General features: G+C 39.8%; 1 protein-coding gene across 1 annotated transcript in view; it reads left to right on the top strand.

The window, feature by feature from the left end:
- The window catches only part of SATB2 (SATB homeobox 2), a 189,229-nt gene that overhangs the window by 135,575 nt on the left and 25,935 nt on the right, over window positions 1-27,719 (top strand). The window contains exon 10 of the mRNA XM_087435552.1: window positions 11,544-11,741. Coding sequence (XP_087291678.1) covers window positions 11,544-11,741 — 198 coding nt within the window. The remainder of the gene's footprint in view (window positions 1-11,543; window positions 11,742-27,719) is intronic.

Raw genomic sequence — 27,719 nt, 5'->3', positions numbered from 1 at the left:
GGGGAAGAAACACAGTAACCTGTGGGCACTCCCACTGCAGTCCTCCAGGGCTGGCCGTGTGCTTTGTGACAGCATCTTCAGCCACATTTCTTTCCCTTGACATCAATTGCCTCTTTCCCCAGACACTAATTCACTTTTTCTCTCATCTCCTGCCCTCTTCTCTTTTTTATAGCTTTCAGTAGTTCCGCTCATGGCATGTTGAGGATGAGCTGAGGTTGGTGTTTTTTCGAAAGGAGACTGAATCTTGCTTTATTATTTGTATACCCAAGACCCAACTCTACATATGTGACTGTCTTTCCTACTAAGTTTGGGTGAAAATAGTGTAGGTAGAGGTATGGGAAGGGACTTAGTATTTTAATCCCTGTTTTCCCTTGCTCCCACTGAAAAAATAAAAACAAACAAATGAACAAAAACTTTAGAAGGGCACTTGGTTTGCTGTCTTTTTTCTTTTGGGACGGGGGTGGGGAGTGCTTGCTTTCTGTATTAGGAATGTAGAGAGAAGCTGAGACACTGCAAAAAGGAGCAATAGACAACCTGATTATAAACCTCAGGTAGTAGTAAAGAAAGGGCCAACCCCAGAGGCTGCTGGAGTAAAAGAAATGGAGTGATCTGGGAATAAACAGGAACCCAGAGGGGTGACTGATGAGATGACATAAGGATGCCCTCATCGTCACAAAGATGTAAAGACCCCTGCCAATCCTGGACTTCCTTTTCCTGCCACACATGCCTTCCCAGGCCCGCAAGATGCAGGAGCTACCACTAGGTTCAGCGATGGGAGAGCCCTTACTGCTACTACAGAAGCGAGAGAGGGAGGCACAGTTGCGGAACCTGGGGAAGCTGAGTTTCTGGCCTCCAATACACAATTCTGAAATCATTTCCCCCATAGGAGCTGTGTTCTTCATGGTGATTGGGTTTCAGTACGTTCTATGCTTCATGTATATTAGGATTAAGTAAATTTTGTGTGCTGACCTTTCTTCCTTATGGCTATGTTTCTACCCCCAAATCCGTGTTCTTACCTACTGACTTAACAAATTGTATTCCTAGGTAGAAGGCTACTTATACTTTAGATATAGATTGCAAGCTCAGATTTTATGGACATTCTTCTTTATTGTAAAATATCTCCCTATAGATGGTCTAATTTGCTTAACAGGATAAATATTTAAAATATACAGGTCTCTTTGGCAGGTCCTTTTAAAATAAAGCAAAGATAAAGGAAAGACTTTACATAAAGAAAAATGATGGACATATTATTTAGGTGGTTTCCTTCCTTTCATTGCTCTTTGCTGTTGGAGTTGATGTCACATTCAGTATATATGCTAACATATTTTCTCCAGTCAGTCATGAGTTACCATATGACTCTTTGTTTTTGTGTCTCTTCTGAAAAATGTCCCAGGCACAATTTAGTTGGACATATTTCTTTTTTAAAGAAATAACCTTTATTTTATAATTACTTAACTAATAACATCTTCATTTTAGAAAAGTCAGAAGATGAAGAAAAGTGTAAAGGCGAAAACATGACTCACTCATAATTCCACAACCCAGAGACAGTTGCTGTTAACATTGTGGAGTCTCTCCTTCTAACGTGTCTGTGTGTGTATGGGTGTGCACGTGTGTGTTTTATGTCCTAATTGAGATCATATTGTACAACACACAATTATAAGACAAGTTGAAACTACAGTTCCTTTTTTTAAGGCCAACTTTTCTTTTAGGAGAGTAAATTTACAAGGTATAAAATACTATCTTCAGTCTCATTATTTAGTTTTCTAGCCTTTAGAAAATATTGTGTAAGGATCTAAGTTTTGCCACTTTGCACCCAATGTGGTTTGACATTTATCTTAATAATATTATTAAGTTCCCTTCCTGGAGATGGCTTTATTGGGGCTGGTAGCTCAGGCTATTGGAAGTAGATGTTTTGTTGCCTCCTCTCTCTGGTGTAGAGTGGCAGGAAGCACCGGCCGTAGGATGCCGTGTGTAAAATGAGTTGGGGGTCTCAGACTCACTCCTCATGATTTTGCTTTTGCCCTCTTTCATTCACGTGTAAGGCAGGCTAAGATGAGGCATGCAGCCTTGCTGAGCAGCCGCCCCGTCCTGCTAGGCAGGTTTCTTTGGAACACTTCATTTTGACAGCCTTTCAAGGAGCAGTTTCTACTCTTGTCAACTGGGGCATGTATACTACAATTTCAGGGCTAACTGCCAAATTCAAATCAAAAAATTAATATATTTACACTACCATTATCATTTGAAAAAAATTATTATGCCAAGTAGTGAGGAAATTAGATTTCTCAACATTCCCAGATGCCACTTAAGTAAGCAGTCAACACAATGATGTTTAAGTGTCAAGGTTGAGCCCTCATTCTTCCTTCCTCTCTCTGCATAATCTTGAAGGATTAGATTATACTGTGAGGTTTTCAGCAGAAATTCCCTCAAGATCTCAGTTTTTGTATCAATCTTATAGGGAGGAATTGGGTTCTTTTTGCCACCCCCACAATTAATTATGTTAATATTTCAAGCCTAAAACTAGCTTTTATGGGAGCCCTTACTTAGATATCAATGAAGATTAATCACCGAGTTCATATGAAGTTCTTATAATGTCAGACACCTTTACCCATTGCTAAAGATTATGTACTGGTTTCAGGCATGTCTTTATCTACTGCAGAAACCCTTGAGTTGCATTATTTTGCCTGTTTATGACATGGCACCTTTGGAAACTTGCATGTGACTTGGAAGCAAATCAGGTTGATATATTAAAGCCGCCTCTCCGAACCCTCCCAGCCCTCTTGTGAAGAAGACGTTGAGTTAAACCAGGGTTCTTACAGTTGGAGAACGTTGGTGCCTGTGAATGGTTCCTACCACTTTGCTGTAGAGACTGTTTAATCATCTTCCTTTCACAGGGCCAAGACTAGGGTGAGGCAAGCTAGGTCCTAGGGTACAAAATGTAAGGAGGCACACACTTTTCAGAGCCACACTCCTTAAATTTTGTGCACTGGTCACTTGCTTACCTCACCCTAGTCCAGCCCTGACCTTTCAACAATTCTTATTTCTGATTTTTTGCTGTGTATTTTTCCCCCCTTGCACTTATAAGTTCTTGAGGCAGTTGGCACAGTATATAGTATTATGTCATAGGTATGCTGGAATTGTACCTGAAGTCAGGGACTGGAAATATTTTGCTTGATATTTTAGCCTAGTACCTTTTGCTGTTAATATCTTTCTAGTATTTAAGTGGAGAAGCACAAGATTCCAGATCCCTTCATCTTTTTGACAAATATGAATAGTTTTTTAAGGTACATATTTGCATGTGTGTGTGTGTGTACATATTTATATAAAGTCATCCCATATCTCTGTACTATTATATGGCTGTGTATGTCCCATATATCTGTGGAAAGGAGGGCAACAAGATTTTATGAAATCTCCTCTTGATTTGAGCTCTCTATAACAAAGGTTAAGGAGTTGTTCTGAAATAAAATTTTCATTACTCTCAATTACAGATTCAATCTTTATAAACATATCCATAGAAATATGAGAGACGTGGCCAGAGACAGCTGAAGATTGGTCCCTGTGAAAATACAATTTAGGACTTAGTGTACAATTTTGAAAAATAAAAAAAAGAAGCAGATCATCTTTACTTACCACATTCAAGGTATAAAATAATTAACCTTGAACTGTAACCAAATGCTCAGCACAAACCTTTTTTCAGGTTTAGATGACCCCCTTGTCAGGGATTCATTGAAGCCCTTGACAAGTCTCCCTCGCAGTTAGCCTTTTATCCATTTCAGTTTTCTTGATTAGGTTATCTTGAATCATTAGGGGGTTTATTTATTTTAATAGACACTTATTGGATTCATGAAAAGAGAATTCAGTGACTAAGAAACAAGAGCTGAATATTATCTGGCTCATTTCACACTTCAGAAGAGTCTCAACCAGCTGAAGAGAAATCCTTTCACAGTTACAAAAGTTTGTTTGGGGACTTTATGTGCTTCCATTTAGAAAGCGAACTGTCTGTGGTTAATAATATGAATTTTCTTTTGAGACACCCAGCAAACATTGCCTTTTGGTTACATATGCTGACATTTTCTGTATTGAAGATGTGGGTGAGTAAATGGCCTTTTACATTTCTGTTGCAAGAAGCCTTGAGTCATTCTCCTGAAGAACTGTTCATTTGCTGACTTATTCATTCATTGGAGTTCCTAGAGGGGCAAAGGGGGTGGGGGCTACTTACTATCTGTAGATTGAATTCACTTGTCAGCTGTGTGTTAGGCACATGAGGGGCAACAGCAAGGACTGTGACAAGGCCCTGCCTTCTAGGCAAGTACAGCCTTACTTAACAGGAACAAAGTTATTTACTTTCTCTCTCTCTTGTTGGAGATCAGAGCAGGCTGTGAACTTGTGTTTGTTCTTGCTGAGAAAGTCCTGGTTTGTATTTGTTCTGAAATATTATAAAAACTAGGAAATTTGTCATCAACATAGAACTTAATTTTTTTTAAAGGAAAAACATGGGGACTGGGAGAAGTTGGAGTCATTACCAGTGTCCTGGGGTAGGAAAACAAGTAACTTAGTACACAGTGATATTTCAGTACCATGGACAGGAGCCCCACTCTGTCTATCTGCTTCCCCTCCCCCATCACTTAAACATAAGATTTGGAGCTAGGATTTAAACCAGTATCTGATGAGCTCCACACTCAAGCACTGGTCTGTATTATTGTTCTGTAAAAGACATCCCTGGTCATTTGAACATTCTCAGCCTTTGGTATGTAGTTTGGAGACTATGTCATTCATTTATTGTCTACTTGAAATTTTTAAACCTTTAAAATTTTTTATAATTGAAATAGATATTGCCCTTCCTCATTCATTTTTAATCCAGGAGAGCTTTAAAAAACTCTCCTATAAACAACAACAACACACACACACACACGTAGAGAAAAGAAAATGGTTAAAATGATGAGAACAGATTTTTTTAAATGATTGATATAGTTTGGTGCTTATATGTCATTTTTTTTTTTAGAACAAAAACTCTTAGAAGATGAAGCTTATGAAGTATGTACTTTACCACTACCAGGCCATTGTGGGCCCTGATTTTACTGTGAAAAAAGATATCTAGACAGGATAATTGGTGTTCTTGACTTTATCTTAGTTTTTTCCCTAAGGACTTCTTGGTGGAAGGAAGGAAGGGAGGGAGGGAGGAAGGAATGAAGGAAGTTATGATAAAGAAGGAAGAAAATTTATTTCTTTGTCATATCATTTAAAAGCCTTCCATAACTCCCAGGGCCCATAAGATTAAGGTGAAATTTCTTTGCGTGGTATTCTTTATATTCTGACCCCCAACTCCATTTCTAGACTGTTGCTTCTGCTTCCCCGGATGTGGTGATTTTATAAGTCCCTGCATTTCCTGATAATGTTATCTCTGCTTGGACTGTGCTTCTCATCACTTCCTCTCCCCACCTGGTGAAATCCATCTTTATCTTTCAAGGTCCACCATACATGTTGTATTCTCTATGATATTTTTCCTGAGGTTCATAGTCAAAGTTACTCACTTCCTTGCTGGTGATCTCAATTAACCTTTTAAGTAAAAAGTAATAATGACAATGTAACATACCAGCACATTGTATGGCACACAGTAGATGGGTGCTCAATACAAGATTATAAACTGAATTAATGTTCCGAGAGACCTCTGTCACTGTTTGCATTTATATAATGGGGTAAATTGAACCACCCCATTTTCTTTGTCATGTTCATGCATTAGAGATGGGAAAACAAAGCTGAGAACATTGACAGGGTTACTTCTGAGAAATGGTGCTCCTCTCCAACTATAACTCTTTGAATGTGAGGCTGTAAACATTTCTCTAGGCTAATTTCTATGCACTCTAATAATTTCAGTTTAATCTACTGAGCATTTATTGAGCATCTTCAATGTGCAAGAAACCACACTCTGCTCTGAAAGTGCTAAAATGAGTAAGAAACCCTTTCCCTCCACCCCCATCAAGAAGCTGACTCTTCTGATGGGGATGCAGACATGCCCACCTGTAACAATAATAATCATCAAATTGTGAGAGGATATAAGCAAAATGCTTTGGGGCCGTGCTGGAGTGAGCAACCAGTTCTTACAGGAGATCAGGTGAGAACATGTTAGCTGAGCCTTTAAGTACAGCTTCTTATGGGGGACAGAGGGTGGAGAATGAGACATTCCAGCCAAGGAGGCAGCTGTGCTCAAACACTTAGCCTCAGTTTTACCTAAAACTGAGGCTTATACTAAAAAAGCTACACTGACTAGAATATTCAGCCAACGTTTGGTTGAAACTTACAACCAGACCAAAAGAGAAATCACAGATAGGTGATACCCCACAGTTCATGCATAGAGATGGGAGTATACCACAGTTCAAAACATGGAGATGGATGATACCAAGCATATTCAAGGACTGTGAGTAACTCACAGTGGCTGGAGCACAAGGTCAATGGGGGAATTGATGGGAGATGAGGCCATAAAGGAAAAACAGGTGCAAATTGTAGTTCTTATTGTTGCCTCTTTTAATGCTTTTGAATTGTGAACTAGAGATGTCTCATTTAAGTAAATCATTAATAAAACCATCAATTTATGAAAAGGTAAACTACAGTTTTATTATTCATCTTCCAAAAAGAAATATTGGCACATTTCTTCAAGAGGTAAGGATTGCTAATACATTTACAAGATGATTTGCTTTGTAAATTTAGAGTGACATGCAACTTTTCAGGAACATGTGGATTGTAAACAAACTATATCTTGACTGGTGTGAGTGTCGGCTCACCTGCATAGTTGGAAAGGGTGGTTAAAGTTGTTTTTTTTACAGAGGGAAATATATTTGTTTAAGATGCTGATGAGATGGCTAAAATGAGATGTTAATAGATATTATTTGCTTATGCACTGAATGCTGGGAACTCTTTAACCATTGATTACAAGGATGCAGCCTTTAAACTTACATTCTTTCCTTCTCTGGGTTCATATTTTGAAGGTAAAAGAGTTTTAATCATAAATTCCTTGGCATCATTACACTTAGGCTCCACATATATTTTCCTATATAAGTTCTAGGTATTCTCTGTATTTTTTTTTTAAATTTTATTTATTTATTTATTTATTCCCCCAAAGCCCCAGTAGATAGCTGTATGTCATAACTGCACATCCTTCCAGCCGCTGCATGCGGGACGCAGCCCCAGCATGGCTGGACAAGCGGTGCGCCGGTGCGCGCCCGGGATCCGAACCCGGGAACCCAGCAGCAGAGCACGCACACCTAACCGCTAAGCCACGGGGCCGGCCCTCTGTATTTTTAAAAATTTTTTATTTTGAGCAAATTTTAGACTCACAGAAATGTTGCAAAATAGTACAGTTTCCATATATGCCCCACTTGGCTTCCCCTAATGTTAACACCTTACATCCTCATAGTACAGTTAGCAAAACCAGGAAATTAACATTATTTTAATACTATTAACTAAACTAAAAACTTTATTCTAATTTTGGTGGTTTTTCCACTAATGTCCATTTTCTGTACCAGGATCCTATCCAGGAACCACACTGCATTTAGTTATTATTTCCTCTTAGTTTTCTGCAGTCTGTGACCATTCTTCGGTCTTTTTTTTTTAATGACCTTGATTTGTTATTTTGTTAAACATCTCTCAATCTGGGTTGGTCATGATTTGACTGAGGTTATGCATTTTTGGCAAGACTACCTCAGGTACTACGTTGTGTCCTTCACAGTGCATCATATCACAGGGTTCGTGTTGTCCATTTGTCATCACTGGTGATGTTGACCTTGATCACTTGGTCAAGGTGGTTTCTTCTTTGTATTTTAACCCTGATGGCTAATCATTATCTGCTATTTCTGACAAATAACAAGGTGTAACAGATCATGGAATACAGAGCTGGAAGAGAACTTAGAGACCATCTTTTGTAAACCCTTCCTTTTACAGTTAAATTCCGAGAAACTCCAAGAGGGTGACCACTTGCCCAAAGGTCACCCAAATTATTTACTGTCAGAGCAGGAGCTTGGCAGTTACTCTCAGGGCTCCAAGGTGAATACTCTCTGCGCTTTCTAGCTGTGCTCAAACATTGTAATTCCCTTAGCCTCAGTTTTCCATACTGAAAAAGCTAAACTGACTATAGAATATTCAGCCAATGTTTGGTCAAAACTTACAACCAGACTAAAAGAGAAATCGCAGGTAGGTGTACACCCCACAGTTGATGAAGCCTGCTCGTGGACCTGACCAAGGCTGGACATCACATGAACTTCTGTATCAGCGTTTCTGAAATGAAAATAATTCTCCTGGAATGCTCCACATAACACATAGGGAACAACAACAAAAAACCTACTTGAGATTTTTTAACAGAAAAAGGAGATTTGTTTATTAATAATTCATGAGTTCCCATTGAACATGCACGACAGAAACAGTGCTATTCAATAGAGAATACTGTCATCTGTCACTGTTTTATTTGACATTTACACTTTTTTTTTTGCCTGATACTGCAAAACTTTCTTGGATGGCATGCAAAAATTATATAAATGAAAAAAAATTCCAATGTGGGGACTCTTTATCTCTTCTGCAATGGGTTCACTCACAATTACATACAAGTGTGTTCATGCAACAGCGTGGTACTTTTTCGCACATTCATTAGTCACCAAACGAGCTAGTAGGAGACCCTATTGAGAAAACAGATAAGCATCCCAAATGGGCTGCTGGAAGGATCATGTGAATGCAAAGATGGGAAGTGAGGTGGAAGACTAGATTTCCGGAAGGTAAGCATATATATGCTTAGAGTGAGCAGTGAGTCAGAGTGAGGGGGAAGTAAACCATGGCTGCCATGAAGAAAACTGACAAAAATACAGTGCCATTTCAAATGCAAAATATTTATAAATGGTGTTATAGAGTCCACTAGAAGGGAATATCGGCATTTAGTAGAAGAGCAAGTTAGAGTTAGGAGCACCTTGCAGTTTTATGCTATTGTGAGGCTCTTGACAATCTTTCTGCTCTGTAGGTTAGTTATTATTTATAAAAATCACAGAACCAGCTGATACATTCATAAGCTAATTATTGAAGCAGCTGGGTACACATGGTGCAATATGTCCAAGGCTGTGAAGTATCACAGATTTCTTGGGGCCTGCTGTGGTGGGGGTGTGCTGTGGAAGGCTCCATCCCTTAATCTGATCAGCCAAGCAAACACTTTGAGGGGAAACTAGATTAATAACCCTCTAAATACCATGAATGTGCTTCATCTTCCAAACCGGGTTCCCTTAAACATGCTATTAGCTCAGCTCCATCAGGGATTTGAAGTTCTCCGGTACCCTAAGAACAGGGTCTTGTTGGCTACCTCCCTGTGCCAGAAATTAATTTGGTTTGCTTATGTCTGCACACATGATCACACTTGTGTCTAATCTGCTCCCTAATAGCTTCAAGGTCAGGACCTTGCATGTCAGTGGGCAAATTGAGCACTACACTTCTTAAAGACTGATGGCAGACAGCACACAGTCCATAACGAGGCCTGTAGTTTGTTCTAAGTGATTGTAATGAGTGCAGATTATAACAGCGCATATAAATCAAATGCAGCAATGAATGTTGTGCGAGACATTCCGAGTATCATAAGTGGAGATACCACTCAGCTGTCACCTGTCTCCTTTCAAGCTGTGGCTTCCCACAATGCAGTTCACTCCTCAAGCGGAACAGCAGGTGCCATCCTCCTTAAGGTCTGGGTAGCTCAGAGCTTCATCTTTAACAGATGTAGGTTTTTGTTTTTATTTTCTATTAAATGATTGGTCTCCGTGCTATCGCCTCCCCTGGGAGATGTTAAACATACCTGTTTGAAACATTTGAAAGAGTTCAGTTGGAGACTTATTCAGATCTGTGAAAAGACAGAGCAATAGGAGTTTATTTTTTCCACAGATGGTTTATTTTCCGTTTCAAGAATTCTTTCCTGTGTACAAAAAAACCCTTGAGGAAACACTTTGGGAGCAGGAGATATTTAAAAATATAATTTATCTTCTGATAGGGATAAAAAATTTAATTGCCTTCAATTTTCATATATGTTACACCTTGAAAATCAACCATTACCTATCTCTCAACTGAGCTGAAAAAAATCTATGAAAATACTTGGAAAAACATTTCCAAGCAAATGATTAGATAGCTTGTTTTCATTCTTCCTAACCCTCTAACTCTCCCCAGCTCCCAGTTTATTGCAAGAAAAGATCAGGTCTGCGCAAATGTGGCCTCTCACTTGTAAAAACAAGGCAGTGTTGTGTTACAGATTAGTTTATAAATCCCCAGTGGCTTCACAGTTCAGTGCCTACAGCTGCTGCAGATGGGCCTGGGTTTTTGTCTCTTCTCGGTGCTGCAGCCGGCAGTTGAAGGAGAAAATGGAATGATCAGGTTATTAACATGGAGGCCGCGAGGAAGAGGCTGCACAATGAGAACAGCTGGTGTTGCTGTCTTGGCTGATGCAGCGGAGATAATCAAATCTTGCCTTTTTTTGGGTAAAGGCAGAAGACACAGTGGAGAGTTAGACAAACAACGGCTTATGATATTATATGGGGTTTTTATAATGCATGTCAGGAACGTTCATTGGCTTACAAGTTATGATATAAAATTTGTTGAGGTTTGGGATTTTTTTTTTACAAAGTCATTTGTGTTTACTTATGTACTTTTTTAGAAAAACTCTTAACTCTTGCAAGAGGCGTAATGTGGGACAGTTCTTGTTTTTAAAATTAGCGATGTAGCTTGGAAATGATGGCTTAGAAAGCTACTGGGTAAAATATTTTGACATGAGTCAGTGAGCGATGTTGACAGCATCCTCTGTATTATTTTCATATAATCCATCATTATTTGCATTACATTTTCTTTCTTGTGCAGTTTCGAGCAAGAGAACATCCGGATGCGAGTTGGGAGGCAGACATTTGCAGGTGTGACCCGACCAACTGCCTACCTTCCTGCAGGTGTGGCTGTGGCGGGAAGGTGATGGTTAAGAGGGCCTGGAGCCCAAGGCAGTCAGAGATGGAGCAAGGATACATTTTGTTTTCATTCTAGCCAAGGTGGTTGTTTCTGTTTTGTGGAGTTATTAATAGTTGTAAGACTGTTTCCTCCCTAGAGAGTTCAGTGTCATTTACACTTTAGAATTTGCCATCTTGTAATTCATACTTGTTCATCTTCACTCTTTTCTTGGAATGGAATACTATCCAATTGGGTAATTTAAAAAAATTGTAGCTGACCAACACGAGTTACTTTTTGCTGAGAATCAGGTAACTATAATCTTGCTTGAGTATCTTTTACAAAGGAACTGTAAATTAATTGAGAATATATTCTATAGGAAAGTGATAAGATAATTAACAAGAGTGAAGATTCTTGGGCATTGGCGTAACCACTCACATGGTCATTGGTTGGTTTCAGAGTTGTCGGGCTGTTTCAGTATCGCCCCACATGGTGGGAACAACTTTGACAGAAAAATATGGTAAACTGGGATGCCACCTGACTGTAGTCTAGCTGTCCTCTACTGCTCTGCACTCTGTGGGTTAACTCAGGTGACTTGCTCTCTCCAGGGCTGGCTGTGCGAACTGCTCCGCTGGAAGGAGAACCCCAGCCCGGAAAACCGCACCCTCTGGGAGAACCTCTGTACCATCCGTCGCTTCCTGAACCTTCCCCAGCATGAGAGGGACGTGATCTACGAGGAGGAGTCAAGGCACCACCACAGTGAACGCATGCAGCACGTGGTCCAGCTCCCCCCTGAGCCAGTACAGGTCAGCATCCCCTCCCCCAACCTGACCAAGGCTGTCAGTGACAGGCCAGCAACTGTCGAGGGTCAAAAGGGCACACCACACCAACCTCCTGTCTCATGCCATGTCCCCAGGGACAGAGGACCCCGTTCTCACAGTGGGCACAGCGTGTGTGTGTGCGTTTGTGTGTGTGCACCCTTGTGTGCATGTGCTCACACAGAGAAAAATGACTGGGAAGTCAACTCCAAAGGCAGCTGCTTTCCTGAGTCTATTTTCCTTGTGGGATTCTGAAGCCAGAGACTCGTGGAGAATTAAATCTCTCAATCAGAAAACATAGTTCATACTTTCCGTCCTTCATTTTCTAAAGAAAAAACTCTGAAGTAGCTGATGAATTGACCTAAAATTCCTCAAGGAATGTCTGATTAGGCTGAGGAAAAGAAATAGCCACATGAGCTAGAGAGTACCTGAACTGAACCTTTGAGAGAAATTGTGGTCGATTCTTAGAATTTCAAGATGGGTTTTTGCTGTCTTTGGTTTCCTCTTTTAGAAATCTACCTTCATTTGTGTTGCATGTTTTGTTTGCTTCGTTTTTGCTCTCATCGAGAGAAATAATATTTCTTTCTGAAAGTAATTGAGTTTAACTACTGACTTTTGCTATAGTCTAAAATCAATCACTTTCAGGAAGAAATATTAACTAGGTTAATACTCCAAGGTCAGACCCCTTAGAGTTTTGCCCACAAGTTGCATTGGTAGGTTATGAGATTTGTCCTTCTGTCCAATACCACCAATCCCGACTGCCACCCCAGATGATCCTCCAAGGCCTCTCTCTGACTCTCCTTTTTTGTAGCAAAAGAGGAAAGTTGAGGCAGGAGTGCGTGTATATGTGCATGTATGTGAAGAATGGAAAAGAAAAAGAGGAGGATGAAGGTAGGGTGGGGTGCAGTTTCTTTATCAAGATATCATAGGAGAGGTGGTGAAGGACATGGCAAAATGCTCTACGCTGAGGTTTTGCTGTCTCCTTTCCCCTCGCTCCACCGTCACATTCCTGGGGAGGAGCAGGAAGTCTACAGGTCCGTTACATCACTTTTCATCCAAATAATAACACTGCAGTCAATGCTTTCATGATATCATTGGTCAGTTTCCAAAGTCACAGAGTGAATTGCCCAAATGATTAGACTCCTGAATTTGTAGAGCTAGAAGCCCCTAGAGGCAGTCTCTTATAATATCCACAGTGAACTCAGAGTGGGTGATAAGGGTACATAGCTAATAAATGGCGGAGCACACTCTCCTGGCTCTGGACTGGTGCTTGGGGTAACTCATTCCCTGGAGGTGAGCCCCAAGGCTTACCCTGCAGGACCCACCCCACCCCTTCCCTCTCCTGTCCTTTCTTGGCTGGAGCCTCATCCAAACACCAGGGCACTTCCCTACAGATAATTAGACCAACATCTTAAGTTACACAGAGCAGTGCTTTTCAGATTTTGAGATTTAGTAGAAATTAAAATTAAAGAGGAGCCCAATATAGGTTAAACAACCTGTTATTTTGGAAAATATATTTATTTGAAAAATTAAAGGGAAGCTTCCATTTATTACCCAATATCATTTCATAAAATAAAATACTCTTTAATATCAAACAAATTAATGAAAAGGATAGCGTCAGACAAAAGATCTTACAAACTGTATAAATTCAGTCACGTGAAAAACTCACCGTCACCCTTGTTTTTCTCATTTTGATGTGAACTGGTCAAAACTTCTGTGTTGCACCAACACAGGGCCAAGGACCAGCTTCAGGGGACCACTGACTTTGGACTTTTCATTCAGGGTCCATCTCAGTTCAATCCAGGCGAAGCAGAAAAAGAACAGGAGTGAACAACTGATTTATTCTAGACGTTAAGAGTATCCCGTTTTTATAGGATGATGACGAAGTTGGAAATTTAGAGAAGTTTGTGATAAAAATACTAAAACCTGTTCTCCATTATAATGAAGGCCCTCTCTTCATTTGGACGATGGCCTCTACACATCCCTTGCCTCCATTCTTTATCCAGAAATCCTCATCTCCGAGTTTCCTGTGTTTATGGTAGCTAAAAGGATATTCAACATAATATTTTGTCTTTTTAACTGAACAGTTTGAGTAAAGTAAATCTTAGAAGCAGACAGCCAATTGATTTATGTTTTATTATCTTTTATGTTAGTATATCAAAACTAGAGTGTGCGAACAATATTTAATGGCTAAGAAACAGTCAGTCTGTAATTTTCCTGTTCAGATTTAAGCACTTTGTGGCTATTAACTTCTGATATTGCTAAGAGAATTCACTTATTTTATAAAAGGATATTTCTATTACTCAGATCTTAGCTGAAGAGTTTACAAATAAGGTAGTTTTCTCTACATTGACTTTGCCTTAGCCATTGACCTTGATCCCATAACTACTGAGAAACTCTTCAATACTTTTACATTGTGTCTGTCTCTTAGTGACACTGCTTTGAATGCTACATTGTTTGTCAGCAAAATACAAAGCTTTGAATTAATTATTTATTACAGTCATGATATGAAAAATGAAGAAAAATAACTGGAACTAGCCTGCACAACTCTTTTTTTTTTTTTTTTTGTGAGGAAGATCAGCCCTGAGCTAACATCCATGCTAATCCTCCTCTTTTATGCTGAGGAAGACCAGCCCTGAGCTAACATCTATTGCCAATCTCCTCCTTTTTTTTTCCCCCAAAGCCCCAGTGGATAGTTGTATGTCATAGTTGCACATCCTTCTAGTTGCTGTATGTGGGACGCAGCCTCAGCATGGCGGGAGAAGCGATGCGTCAGTGCGCGCCCGGGATCCGAACCCGGGCCGCCAGTAGCGGAGCGCGTGCACTTAACCACTAAGCCACTGGGCCAGCCCTAGCCTGCACAACTCTTGAGTCTGGAGAATACAGTTGGTACAGCCTCTGTGACTTAAGACTATTCAAAAAGATCCCACACTACTGAAAAATATCTGTAATTGTCTAAAAGTTAAGCCATTGGACTCAGGGTTGGGATTCACTTGTGCCCTTATATCAACTAAAATTTTAGGGAGATATAATTGCTTACATGTTTAGGGATTTTAAAATTTATATGTAGAATAATAATATTAGTTTGGTGATGTTACATTTTGCCTAATTAGGCAGAAAATATGCCATTAATAAATTGTTTAGTATAGGTGAAATCAGTGATTATTAAGAGCTCTGATACATGCAGCATATTAAAATGTACACAGAAGTCACCCCACTTGTGGCTACGGAAGGGCGCCACTTAAATTTCTGTGAGTAGTTAGGGTCCACTATTCCCCGATTTTTCTTAAATGGTAAAGATATAAAGCAGTGGTCTTTGTGCATAATTACCCACCAGATTAGAGCCACGGATGTACTGGAGAAAAGAAGGAGCTCCGCATACCCCATCCCTGTCAGTGCCTTCTGTGGTGTTAAGTCCCTTAGAGTCAGAGCCCCTCTCTTCATGGAAGAGAGGAAATTTTTCTTGCCATTTGTTTGCAAATAGTTTACAAATTGTCAGTCTTACATTGCTTGCAGTTGTGTTTCTTTTTTTTTAAGCTCACAAAGGGTTTTAAAAATTTAAGCCCACATTTAAAAATCAGATTTCACATAAAATCTGGATTTCATGTAACAATGCAGAAAATCAGATCTGACCCACAGGGCCACGTGGCGGGAGCTGATACTGTCTACACAGGGCACACACTCACCATCCTGCTGCAAGATCCCCATCGCCCACAATCTGCAGGTGTGCACACATCCCGCCCACTTCGTTCATTTGGGCCTCGCTCCTGTCATGTCACTCCACCCCTGTGAGGCCACCTTGCCCTGTGACTCCAGCTCTATATCTGAATCTGCCAAACCAAAGCCACACATGCCTTTGCCCTGTGGTTCTGATTTCTTCCATGGTAGCCATTATGTGCCATTTATTTTTATAGTTCTAACACCTAACACAATCCTTTGCATGCTTACCAAGGTATGCGTGTCTGATGGAATTTCCCTTTAGAGATGAAGCTAGATTATAGATGAGACCAAGTTGGGCTTGGACCACTGAGGGGTGTCTTCAGCCCGAAAAACTTGGGGGTCCTAGAAGAGTGAGATGTTTCTTCCTAAAGAATTCAGATCTCTCCAGGTGACATGCAGCTTTGATGTCATAGTGAATTATCTGAGTTCTTCAGTTTTCCATATTCTAAGTCTCTTCACAAACCGCCATTTAAGTCCCTGCTCTGTAGAAGGGGACTTTCCAGGCTCTGGAAACTAGCCTTTGTAAACTAGATCCATCTATACCGTGGATCCTCAGTGGGGATAATATTGCCCCAGAGGGTGAACACTGATTCTTGGGGAGTATAAAAATCTCCCATTTACAGCGGTTTGTGGCCCTCCAAAGGGACATAGTACATAAAGAGATAGTCAGTGTATCTCTGGTATTAAAATTTCATGAAGCGGGGGAGATGATTAGGAAAAAATGCCTAAAAGCCTCCTTCAGAGGGTAATAATGAAGAAAAAGAAGGGGTTGTGAAATACTGATATACATAATGTTTCTAGTCCATGTGTAGATAGCACAAAGAAGACCAACATAGGTGAGATGACATGATAAGGCAAACTAAGATAAGAACATTCCATGAAAAAGGTGAAATAAATTCTATTTTTCATGCCAAAGGGCCAGAGACAATATTATTTCTTGTGGTTGTAGTGCTTTTCCCCATCATGGTTATGATGACCCGAGGCCCTATAGTGAGTGGATACCCTCAGCTTAGAATCAAAAGCTAGTTAGGTCAGGTATTCATCGTTACCAGGTCCATTTTACAGTTGGAAAAGCTGGAGTGGAGACGGTGGGCCTTGCCTGGAGCCAGAATCACCAGCTGAAAGAGAAGGCAGGCGTTTTTGGCATCTGGTCTTCCCTCTGACCACGCTTCTCTCTAATGCAATGGAGAAGAAAGGACGTTGTTCATGCTATGACTAGGTCACCGCGGGGGGCTGATTGGGGAGCATTTGCCAAATTGTTCATGTCTGTGTACTTTGTGCTTTATTGCTTTATTATATTTCCACCACAGTGTTTCCATGGGCTATTTTGTAGGTTCAGGAATTCTGAGCTTGCTGCTATGTGGTTTTCTCGCAAGTACTTGTTTGAAAATTCCATGCCGTATGCTGAGTAAGAATGTGAGACCTGGGGGGTGACATTCGACTCTGGCATTGCACCCATGCTCGTCTGGACTGCTGCCCACTCAGGGTTCTCACCATTTTCTAAGCCACTGATTCCTTGTCATTGTTGTCAACCAGTGATTCTCAACCAGGGGTGACTATGCTCCCCAAGGGATAGTTGGCAGTGTCTGGAGACACTTTTGGTTCTTTTAACTTGGGGATGCTACTGGTATCTACTGGGTGGAGGCCAGGAATGCTGCCAAATATCCTGCAATGTACAGGACAGCTCCCCAAAACAAAGACTTATCTGTCCTACAACGTCAGTAGTGCCGGGGCTGAGACCCTGGTGTAGACATACTATTAATTGCCTAAGAGTGTAAGATAAGTAATCATAAGTACCTCTGAGGCTGATTCTAAGTTTTTCCTGTGCAAAATCCAGTAGTAATATTAGCAATGAGGATGGTGATGGTGATGATGATTCTTCTTCTTCTTCTTCTCCTTCTTCTTCTTTGTCCTCCTCCTCCCCGTTCTCCTCCTCCCCTCACCTTCCTCTTCCTCCTCTCCCTCCGCCTCCTCCTCTTTCTCCTCTTTCATCCTCCTCCTCTCCTTCCTCCTCTCCTTCCTCCCCCTCCACCCCTCCCTTCCTCCTCCTTCTCCCTGGCAGCAGTTAGCCTTTTGGGGAGTCAGGCTCTCAAAATGTGACATTTTTACATGTCTTCTCTTCTTTAAACCTTGTGAAAAACCAAGGGGGAGGGTGGTTTTCATCTACTTTCACATGTGAGAAACTGAATCTTAGAGAAGTATCCTGCTCAGAGTGAGGCCTTGAATCCACATTTGTCTGCCTTTGGAGTCTGATTTCCATCTGGGTGCTGGAGAGAACTGCCAGCACTCAGCCACCAGCATTCCCTGAACACTTACTATTAGCTGTCTGGTATTGTGCAAAGCTGTTTATGTACATCATTTAATTTTTAATCATTCTACTGAATAGACCTAGTATTGTGAGCTTTCTTTTCTACAGAATACTTAATGCAGGAAAACCTTTAACTCACTGGTGTGATGTCAAACAACTGATGTGACTGAAATTTTCTTTTCCTCAAGTGTTTTTGACATAGCTTTAGAATGTGACTCTCATTGCTAATGTTAAGGGTACCTGAAATCTACCTCTAAGCTCTGAGAATTCGATCACGCCTTTCTACTCAAGTTGTACGGGCTATGTCTTGATTTCTGAATTTGCTTCCAAAAGGACAACTTCTAAGCAAGTAAATTAATAAGCTAATTAATTAATCAATTAAGGACATTTACAAATTCTCTAACCAGGTTACGAGAATTTCTCCCACCTTGGATTCATTTCAAGCTCCTATTTGAAGCCTGCTGTCTGAATGTGGCTCCAGAGTTTGAAACCATACTCTAGTTCTGAGGAGAGATGCAAATGAACCCTTGCCATTTTTAATGAAATATTGTAGCAGTTGGGAAAACTTTGGGAGCCCCTGACCATAAAGAGGAGCCACACTAGTTCTTTTCATATTAACATTATGTTATCCTGCATGTGTTTATTCAACTTGAAGAGCATTCTTCATTTCTGTGTTACTAACAATGTCTGAACTTTCTAATGTGTCATTTAGGAATAGAGAGAGATTTGGAGGCAATTTGCAACCATCTTTTTATTCTAGGACAAAGACAGTTCCATCTTGGGTTCACCTTCTTTCAAAGTGTAGTGAGCAGGTTTCTTTCGGTGATGATGTCAGAAAGTTGAAGAAGCTCGTTAGAGTTGGTAGCTAGTAGATTAGACATTAGCTACCGCTTTGTTTTTTCTAAAGATTTAGGCAAGTTGCTTGCCTACTTTTTATTTATTTGTTTGTTTGTTTACTTATTTATTTATTGCAGTAACATTGGTTTATAACATTGTATAAATTTCAGGTGTACATCATTATACTTCTAGTTCTGCATAGATTACATCATGTTCACCATGATGTAATACTAATTATAATCCATCATCACAGACATGTGCCTAATCATCCCTTTCACCCTCCTCCGTCCCCCCCTTCCCCTCTGGTAACCGCCAATCAAATCTCTGTCTCCGTGTGTTTGTTTGTTGTTGTTTTTACCTTCTACTTATGAGTGAGATCATATGGTATTTGACCTTCTCCCTCTGACTTATGTCGCTTATAATACCCACAGCATCCATCCATGTTGTCATAAATGGCTGGATTTCATCATTTCTTATGGCTGAGTAGTATTCAATTGTGTATGTATACCACATCTGCTTTATCCATTCGTCCCTTGATGGGCACTTAAGTTGCTTCCAAGTCTTGGCTATTGTGAATAACGCTGCAATGAACTCAGGGGTGCATGTATCTTTACACATTCATGTTTTCGTGTTCTTTGGATAAATACCCAACCGTGGAATAGCTGGATCGTATGGTACTTCTATCCTTAATTTTTTGAAGAATCTCCATACTGTTTTCCATAGTGGCTGCACCAGTTTACACTCCTACCAGAAGTGTATGAGTGTTCCCTTCTCTCAACATCCTCTCCAACATTTATTTCCTGTGTTGTTAATTATAGCCATTCTGACGGGCTTGAGGTGATATCTCATTGTAGTTTTGATTTGCATTTCCCTGATAGTTAATGATATTGAATATCTTTTCATGTGCCTGTTGGCCATCTATATATCTTCTTTGGAGAAATGTCTGTTCAGGTCTCTTGCCCATTTTTTAATTGGATTGTTAGTTGTTTTTTTAATTTAATTTTGTCGTTGAGATGTATGAGTTCTTTATATATTTTGGAGATTAACCCCTTATCAGGTATATGGTTTGCAAATATCTTCTCTCAATTGTTGTCTTTTCATTTTGTTGATGGTTTCCTTTGCTGTGCAGAAGCTTTTTTGTTTGATGTAGTCCCATTTGTTTATTTTTTCTATTGTTTTTCTTGCCCGGTCAGACATGGTGCTTGAAAATATGTTGTTAAGACTGATGTTGGGGGCCAGCCCTGTGGTGTAGTGGTTAAGTGCGCACTCTCCGCTGCTGGCGGCCCAGGTTCGGAACCCCGGGTGCGCACTGATGCACCTCTTGTCAGGCCATGCTGTGGCGGCATCCCACATAAAGTAGAGGAAGATGGGCACCGATGTTAGCTCAGGGCCAGTCTTCCTCAGCAAAAAGAGGAGGATTGGCATGGATGTTAGCTCAGGGCTGATCTTCCTCACAAAAAAACAAAACAAAGCAAAACAAAAAAGACTGATAGCGAAGAGCGTACTTCCTATGTTTTCTTCTAGAAGTTTCATGGTTTCAGGTCTTATTACATTCAAGTCTGTAATCCATTTTGAGTTAATTTTTGTGTATGGTGTAAGATAATGGTCTACTTTCATTTTTTGGCATGTGGCTGTCCAGTTTTCCCCACACTGTTTGTTGAAGAGGCTTTCCTTTCTCTGTTATATGTTCTTGGCTCCTTTCTCGAAAATTAGCTGTCCATAGGTGTGTGGGTTTATTTCTGGGCTCTCAATTCTATTCCATTGATCTGTGTGTCTGTTTTTGTGCCAGTACAATGCTGTTTTGGTTATTATAGCTTTGTAGTATGTTTTGAAATCAGGGAGTGTGATGCCTCCAGCTTTGTCCTTTTTTCTCAGGATTGCTTTGGCTATTCGGGGTCTTTTGTTGTTCCATATAAATTTTAGGATTCTTTGTTCTACTTCTGTGAAAAATGTTGTTGCAACTTTGGTAGTGATTGCATTGAATCTATAGAGTGCTTTAGGAAGTATGGGCATCTTAACTATGTTAATTCTTCCAATCCAATAGCATGGAATATTTTTCCATTTCTTGTGTCGTCTTCAATTTCTTTCAGCAATGTTTTATAGTTTTCCGTGTACAGCTCTTTCACCTCTTTGGTTAAGTTTATTCCTAAGTATTTTATTCTTTTTGTTGCAATTGTAAATGGGATTGTATTCTTAATTTCTCTTTCTGCTGCTTCATTGTTAGTGTATAGAAATGCAACTGATTTTTGCAGCTTGCCTACTTTTTAAGTTTCTTAAAATTTTTTTTGTTTTGCAAGACTTAGGAATTCCAGCTTAATTATTGGAGATAATAAAAGAAATTGAGAGTGATAGAGCTTCATGAACATCCAGGTGTAGGACTGTGACTAGGGTTAGGTTTCTCTGAACTGGAACTGGGAATTCAGCAGCTGCACCCATGGATTTGCTCTCTCCTTTGCCATCCTTCTTGTAACAGACCTCTTCCCCATGTCACCTTCTTTCTACTATCAAGCTTTTCTTCTCACCGTCACCTGATTTACCATTTACTCTATTTCTTTGTCTACCTTATAACTTCTGGTTGCTACTCATGGTTTCTCTGAATTATGATTCTGCCTCTTCCAAACCTTGGCCTGCCCATGACCTCCGCTCTACGTTGTAACTATTCTGTACGCCTTTTATCAAATCCAGCTTCTGTTACCCACTCCACATTTACTGCTTTAAATTCTTATAACAGGGAAATTGACTGGTCCACCTTATCCCCATGAAGGCAAACCTTCTTGACATTTTATTTCCAACCAGTAATGTGAATGCTTACTTTGGAAGGCACTGCATTTTAAAGGAAGGAGCTCTGTTGGGAAAAATGTTAGAATAATCTCAAGAAGAAGCAGAATGGCTCCTAGGACCCTGCATTTATCAGGATAGATGGTTGCAGGTATGATTAACAAGTCTAATATAAAATTCTTATATCAGGGGAGATTTGTATGACTTTTTTAATGTAAAGTCTGTGGACATGTAAGCAGTAGGAAACCAATGCCTGAGTGATTTTATTTTATTTTTTTTATTTTTTTTTATTTTTATTTATTTATTTTTTTGATTGTTTAGCTTATTTGTTTATTGCAGTAACATTGGTTTATAACATTGCAAAAATTTCAGGTGTACATCATTGTACTTCTATTTCTGCATGGACTACATCATGTTCACCACCAAAATACTAATTACAACCCATCACCACACACATGCACCGAATTATCCCTTTCACCCTCCTCCCTACCCCCTTCCCCTCTGGTAACCACCAATCCAATCTCTGTCCCTATGTGTTTGTTTATTGTTGTTATTATCTACTACTTAATGAAGGAAATCATACGGTATTTGGCCTTCTCCCTCTGACTTATTTCACTTTGCATTATACCCTCAATGTCCATCCATGTTGTCACAAATGGCTGGATTTCGTCGTTTCTTATGGCTGAGTAGTATTCCATTGTGTATATATACCACAGCTTCTTTATCCATTCGTCCCTTGATGGGCACTTAGGTTGCTTCCAAGTCTTGGCTATTGTGAATAAGGCTGCAATGAACACAGGGGTGCATGTACCTTTGCAAATTGGTGTTTTCAAGTTCTTTGGATAAATACCCAACAGTGGAATAGCTGGATCATATGGTAGTTCTATCGTGGAGTTTTTGAGGAATCTCCAGACGGTTTTCCATAGTGGCTGCACCAGTTTGCACTCCCACCAGCAGTGTATGAGAGTTCCCTTCTCTCCACATCCTCTCCAACACATGTTGTTTCCTGTCTTGTTAATTATAGCCATTCTGACGGGCGTGAGGTGATATCTCATTGTAGTTTTGATTTGCATTTCCCTGATAGTTAGTGATTTTGAACATCTTTTCATGTGTCTGTTGGCCATCTGTATATCTTCTTTGGAGAAATGTCTGTTCAGGTCTTTTGCCCATTTTTTAATTGGGTTGGTAGTTTTTTTGTTGTTGAGATGCATGAGTTCTTTATATATTTGGGAGATTAAGCCCTTATCAGATGTATGGTTTGCAAATATCTTCTCCCAATTGTTAGGTTGTCTTTTCGTTTTGTTGATGGTTTCCTTTGCTGTGCAGAAGCTTTTTAGTTTGATGTAGTCCCATTTGTTTATTTTTTCTATTGTTTCTCTTGCCCGGTCAGATGTGGTGTTTGAAAAGATGTTGCTAAGACCGATGTCGAAGAGCGTATTGCCTATGTTTTCTTCTAGAACTTTCACAGTTTCAGGTCTTACATTCAAGTCTTTAATCCATTTGGAGTTAATTTTTGTGGATGGTGTAAGGTAAGGATCTACTTTCATTTTTTTGCATATGGCTATCCAGTTTTCCCAACACCATTTGTTGAAGAGACTTTCTTTTCCCCATTGTATGTTCTTGGCTCCTTTGTCAAAGATTAGCTGTCCATAGATGTGTGGGTTTATTTCTGGGCTTTCGATTCTATTCCATTGATCTGTGTGTCTGTTTTTGTGCCAGTACCATGCTGTTTTGGTTACTATAGCTTTGTAGTATATTTTGATATCAGGGAGTGTGATACCTCCAGCTTTGTTCTTTTTTCTCAGGATTCCTTTAGCTATTCGGGGTCTTTTGTTGTTCCATATGAATTTTAGGATTCTTTGTTCTATTTCTGTGAAAAATGTTGTTGGAACTTTGATAGGGATTGCATTGAATCTATAGATGGCTTTAGGAAGTATAGACATCTTAACTATGTTAATTCTTCCAATCCAAGAGCACGGACTATCTTTCCATTTCTTTGTGTCTTCTTCAATTTCTTTCAGAAATGTTTTATAGTTTTCGGTGTACAGATCTTTCACCTCTTTGGTTAAGTTTATTCCTAGGTATTTTATTCTTTTTGTTGCAATTGTAAATGGGATGGTATTCTTAATTTCTCTTTCTGCTACTTCGTTGTTAGTGTACAGAAATGCAACTGATTTTTGTATGTTGATTTTGTATCCTGCCAATGCCTGAGTGATTTTAAATTTAAAGTATTATGCCTTTTTATTCTATTTATTTTTCTAACATTTATCACTTACATTCATGTGTTCAGGCACTGTGCTATAGATACTGATAGAAATTAAACTTAAAATTATATAGTAATCTGTTCTGGGTCTGCCTATTGATTTCTTTAAAGTGGGTTCAACATTTTGCTAGGCTTATCATTTTAATAACTGGAGTTAGTTTTCTGCTTCTCATTCTTCGTGGGGTTGTTCTAGTGTTTTTGCCAAGCAGAGCTCGCCCTATGAGTGACTGAACCTTCACAACACACTGCCTTCCAAATTAAATATCCAGGATTAGCTATTGGTTGGAAGTGAAATGTCAAACAGCTGCGTTCCCCTTCTTCCAGTCTTTTCCTGCCCTGTGGCAACATAGAGACCTTGGTTTCTTGAGTAGCCTGCTCTTCTGTAATTGCTATGTTTCTTTAAATAATAGTCTAATTTTGATATTTGGCATTTTTGAGAGGCAGCACAATCTCTTCTGCTCACATTTTGGGTTACTGATCGACTCCTTGTTTGATCCTAAAACCGAATGGAAGGCGCTTTGCCTAAAGCCACTCTATGGGTAAAGGGGAGAATGGGGATTAGCTGTGTCCGACGTCGGTACAAATGCTCCTCACTGCTACAAGTTTCTGCACTGCCCAGTGCACAGAAACCACTAGAATCACTAATATAAATTACCTTCCTTTATGTCTATTTTTTAAAAGTTTTGGGACAGCAGGGTACTCCTTATACACGTTGTCATATTCTTTTCCTTCTGGTGACATTAAATGAAACTAGGTATAATAAAAAACCTTTAGCACCTTGGCCCTTTCTTGATATTCTGATAGGAAAATAGGACTATCCATAATACTTTTGAACATGAAGCTTAATTATCTTTTTAAAAAATTACTGCTATGGAATTTTTTAGGGGATGTTCTTGCTGTTGTTCTATTGGCCAACTCAAAGTGGCTATTTTCTCCCTCCTTCTCTCCCTCCTTCCCTCCCTTGCCTGCCTTCTTCTCTCCTTTCTTTCTGTTTAATAATATGAAATGCTCTTTTTTTTTTTTTTTCCTAAGCTGAAAGAACAGGGCAATTGTTAATAAATTTTGTGAAGGGGCAAACTGATTAAATATGAGCAATGTGGAGCATACTGAGAAAGACAGAGGCAAAAAGAGACAAGACAGTGCATTAGAATGCATCCTCCTTTCTCCCTCATCCATAACAAACAATAAGCTTAAATAAAATTAAGGCACTTGTGGATACTGATATGTCCTTGTTCTTATCAAGGGCCTCGTCACATTTCATCTGTGAGAAGGAAAATGCATTCCTTTATGTTTCTATAGATATCTAGCAAAGTCTGGCTTTTGGTAAAGATGATTATAATTGATTGATACAACTGTTTTCAAGTCTCAAGTTACAGACATGATTGAGAAGGCTGGCCACTTTTATTCTGACGTTTTTACTCATTTATTCAACAAATATTTATTGAGCTCCTTCAGTGTGCCAGGTATTACTGTAGGCACCACGTATATAACAGTGAATAAAACAGAATTTCACGCATATATTGAGCAGTTTTCTCCTTTACTCACTTAGAATTGCATTTTTTATTTTTTTATTTTTTTGCATTTCACAGAGTGCTTTAATTATTTATTTTTTTACTTTTTTTTAATTGTGTTAACATTGGTTTATAACATTGTATAAATTTCAGGTGTACATCATTATACATTTAGTTCTGCATAGATTACATCCTGTGCACCACCCAAAGACTAATTACAATCCATCACCAGACACATGTCCCTGCTCACCCCTTTTACCCTCCTTCCTCCCCCCTTCCCCTCTGGTAACCACCAATCCAGTCTCTATCTCTATGTGATTGATTGTTGTTGTTTTTATCTTCTACTTATGAGTGAGATCATATGGTCTTTGACTTTCTCCCTCTGACTTATTTCATTTAGCATAATACCCTCAAAGTCCATCTAAGTTGTCACAGATGGCTGGATTTCATCATTTCTCATGGCTGAGTAGTATTCTGTTGTGGATATATATGACATCTTCATCCATGCCTCCCTTGATGGGCCTTAGGTTGCTTCCAAGTCTTGGCTATTGTGAGTAATGCTGCAAGAACACAGGGGTGCATGTCTCTTTATGCATTCATCTTTTCATAAAACTGCATTTTTTAAACAGACTTCATTTTCCTTCTGGCTACCTTGCCTTAATCTCGGATTCAGACTATGATTTGGTGGAATCCATAGGTTCTGTTTCCTTCTCTGATCCTAACCTTGGGTACCATCTCTTTGCTTCGGGTTTTCTAGCTGTTTCCAGAATATAGTGGGTAATATCTTCAAAATATGTTGAGCCTCTCAAAGATGGTATTACCTTAAAAAGAAAAACCATAGCTGTTTGAAGGTACCAAAGCAAACAGACCTTCTGAGTCTATTCTCCAGAGCCCAAAGTGAGGTACATAGTTGTACAAAGAATTGCGTATATAGATTAGGGACTGAGTGGCATTTTTAAAGATGGTTTTGATGGAAAACAGATGGATAATAAGTATGTCCACTCTACCGCTAATTTCCCCCCAACCACACAGACAGACTTCTTTTTTTGTCCTGGTCATGTTCATTCTGTCCACCCAGGGTGAGTTCTCCAAGTAGCAGCCTTATTACGTGGCTCTGGGGTATGGACTAATTCATTGTTAGTACTTAAGCCGAACCACCTGGCTCACTGGGCATGTGTTGATAAAGCTGTGGCCTTGGAGTGTCATGTGTGTGAACTCATCCCTCATAATGAGATGTTGTGGCGGAAAAACACACATTGTTCTAGGACCACAGGAGCCCCTGCTTCTCATTTTCTCCTTAAATTTTCTACCCAACTGCTTCTTGTTCATAGGTAATTGTTGATTTGAAAGGTATTCATCATCTTTGCAGAGGAAGAAGAAATGCATGTCTGTAAAGAAGGGCTTCCCCACGTGGATCAAGTTCTCATCGTATGACTGTTTGGTCAGAGTAGAGGTGCTAATTTCACTTTGATTTGGGCCTAATCACTCAAACGAGTTCATAAATCTGGGAGACGATTGCAGCTGAAGCAGGGTATGAGGATAGTGTGGGAAGCTCAGTCCCTGTCGCCTTTGTGAGACTTAGGAGGCTACATGCTGGGAACACGATGCAACACACTTGATCCACAAATACATACGAATACAGCCATTTTTATAAGATTTTAGATTGCCTGTTTAAAAAACATTTCAATAGAAAATAAACTATCCAAATGAAAATTAGGCTTTTTTAAACCTCCTTTTCTTCCTTTTTAAACTGTAAGTGATGTGAATTGTCAAAGAGTTTATTTCAGTAGATGGGAGCAATAGCTCTGCCAGAAGCATGAGGAGGAGCGGGGATCAAGAGGAAAGTGTGCTGGACCTTCAGAACACCTGAGTTTGAATTCTAGGGCAACCACTGGAATTGGAGCTCTCTGGTCTTCCAGAGGCCACTTCACTTTTCTGGAAATAGTGATAATCCCATATCTATTGTGTGGCTTACATAAGGTGATTGTGTGGAAGGCATCTGAGAATTGATAGTAGTATCTGAACATTATCAGTATTAATATTAAGGATAAAGTGAAGAAGTCTATGTAAAAGAGATCGGAGTTGAACCAAGAACGGTGTCAGCATATAATTTTGTAACTAGCAGGATAGGAGAGTGTGCCTTGCCTCTGCTGTGAGCATGTTGTACAATTGTTTTGAGACAGACTGAGAAACTCAGAACTGTCTGGTTTCATCTGATCTTTCTGTATTTCCAAGTTCTTTTAAAAGTCATTATAAGTTATTTTGGGGCCGGCCCCGTGGCTTAGCGGTTAAGTGCGCGCACTCCGCTACTGGTGGCCCGGGTTCGGATTCCGGGCACGCACCAACGCACCGCTTCTCTGGCCATGCTGAGGCCACGTCCCACATACAGCAACTAGAAGGATGTGCAGCTATGACATACAACTATCTACTGGGGCTTAGGGGGGAAAAAGAAAAAAGGAGGAGAATTGGCAATAGATGTTAGCTCAGAGCCCGTCTTCCTCAGCCAAAAGAGGAGGATTAGCATGGATGTTAGCTCAGGGCTGATCTTC

This window comes from Ceratotherium simum, chromosome 9 (genome assembly GCF_057802395.1).
Source record: "Ceratotherium simum simum isolate JZ-2026a chromosome 9, ASM5780239v1, whole genome shotgun sequence".
Classification (NCBI taxonomy): Eukaryota; Metazoa; Chordata; class Mammalia; order Perissodactyla; family Rhinocerotidae; genus Ceratotherium; species Ceratotherium simum.
Note: the sequence above shows the minus strand (reverse complement) of the source record. Positions and strands in the feature narration are given on the sequence as shown.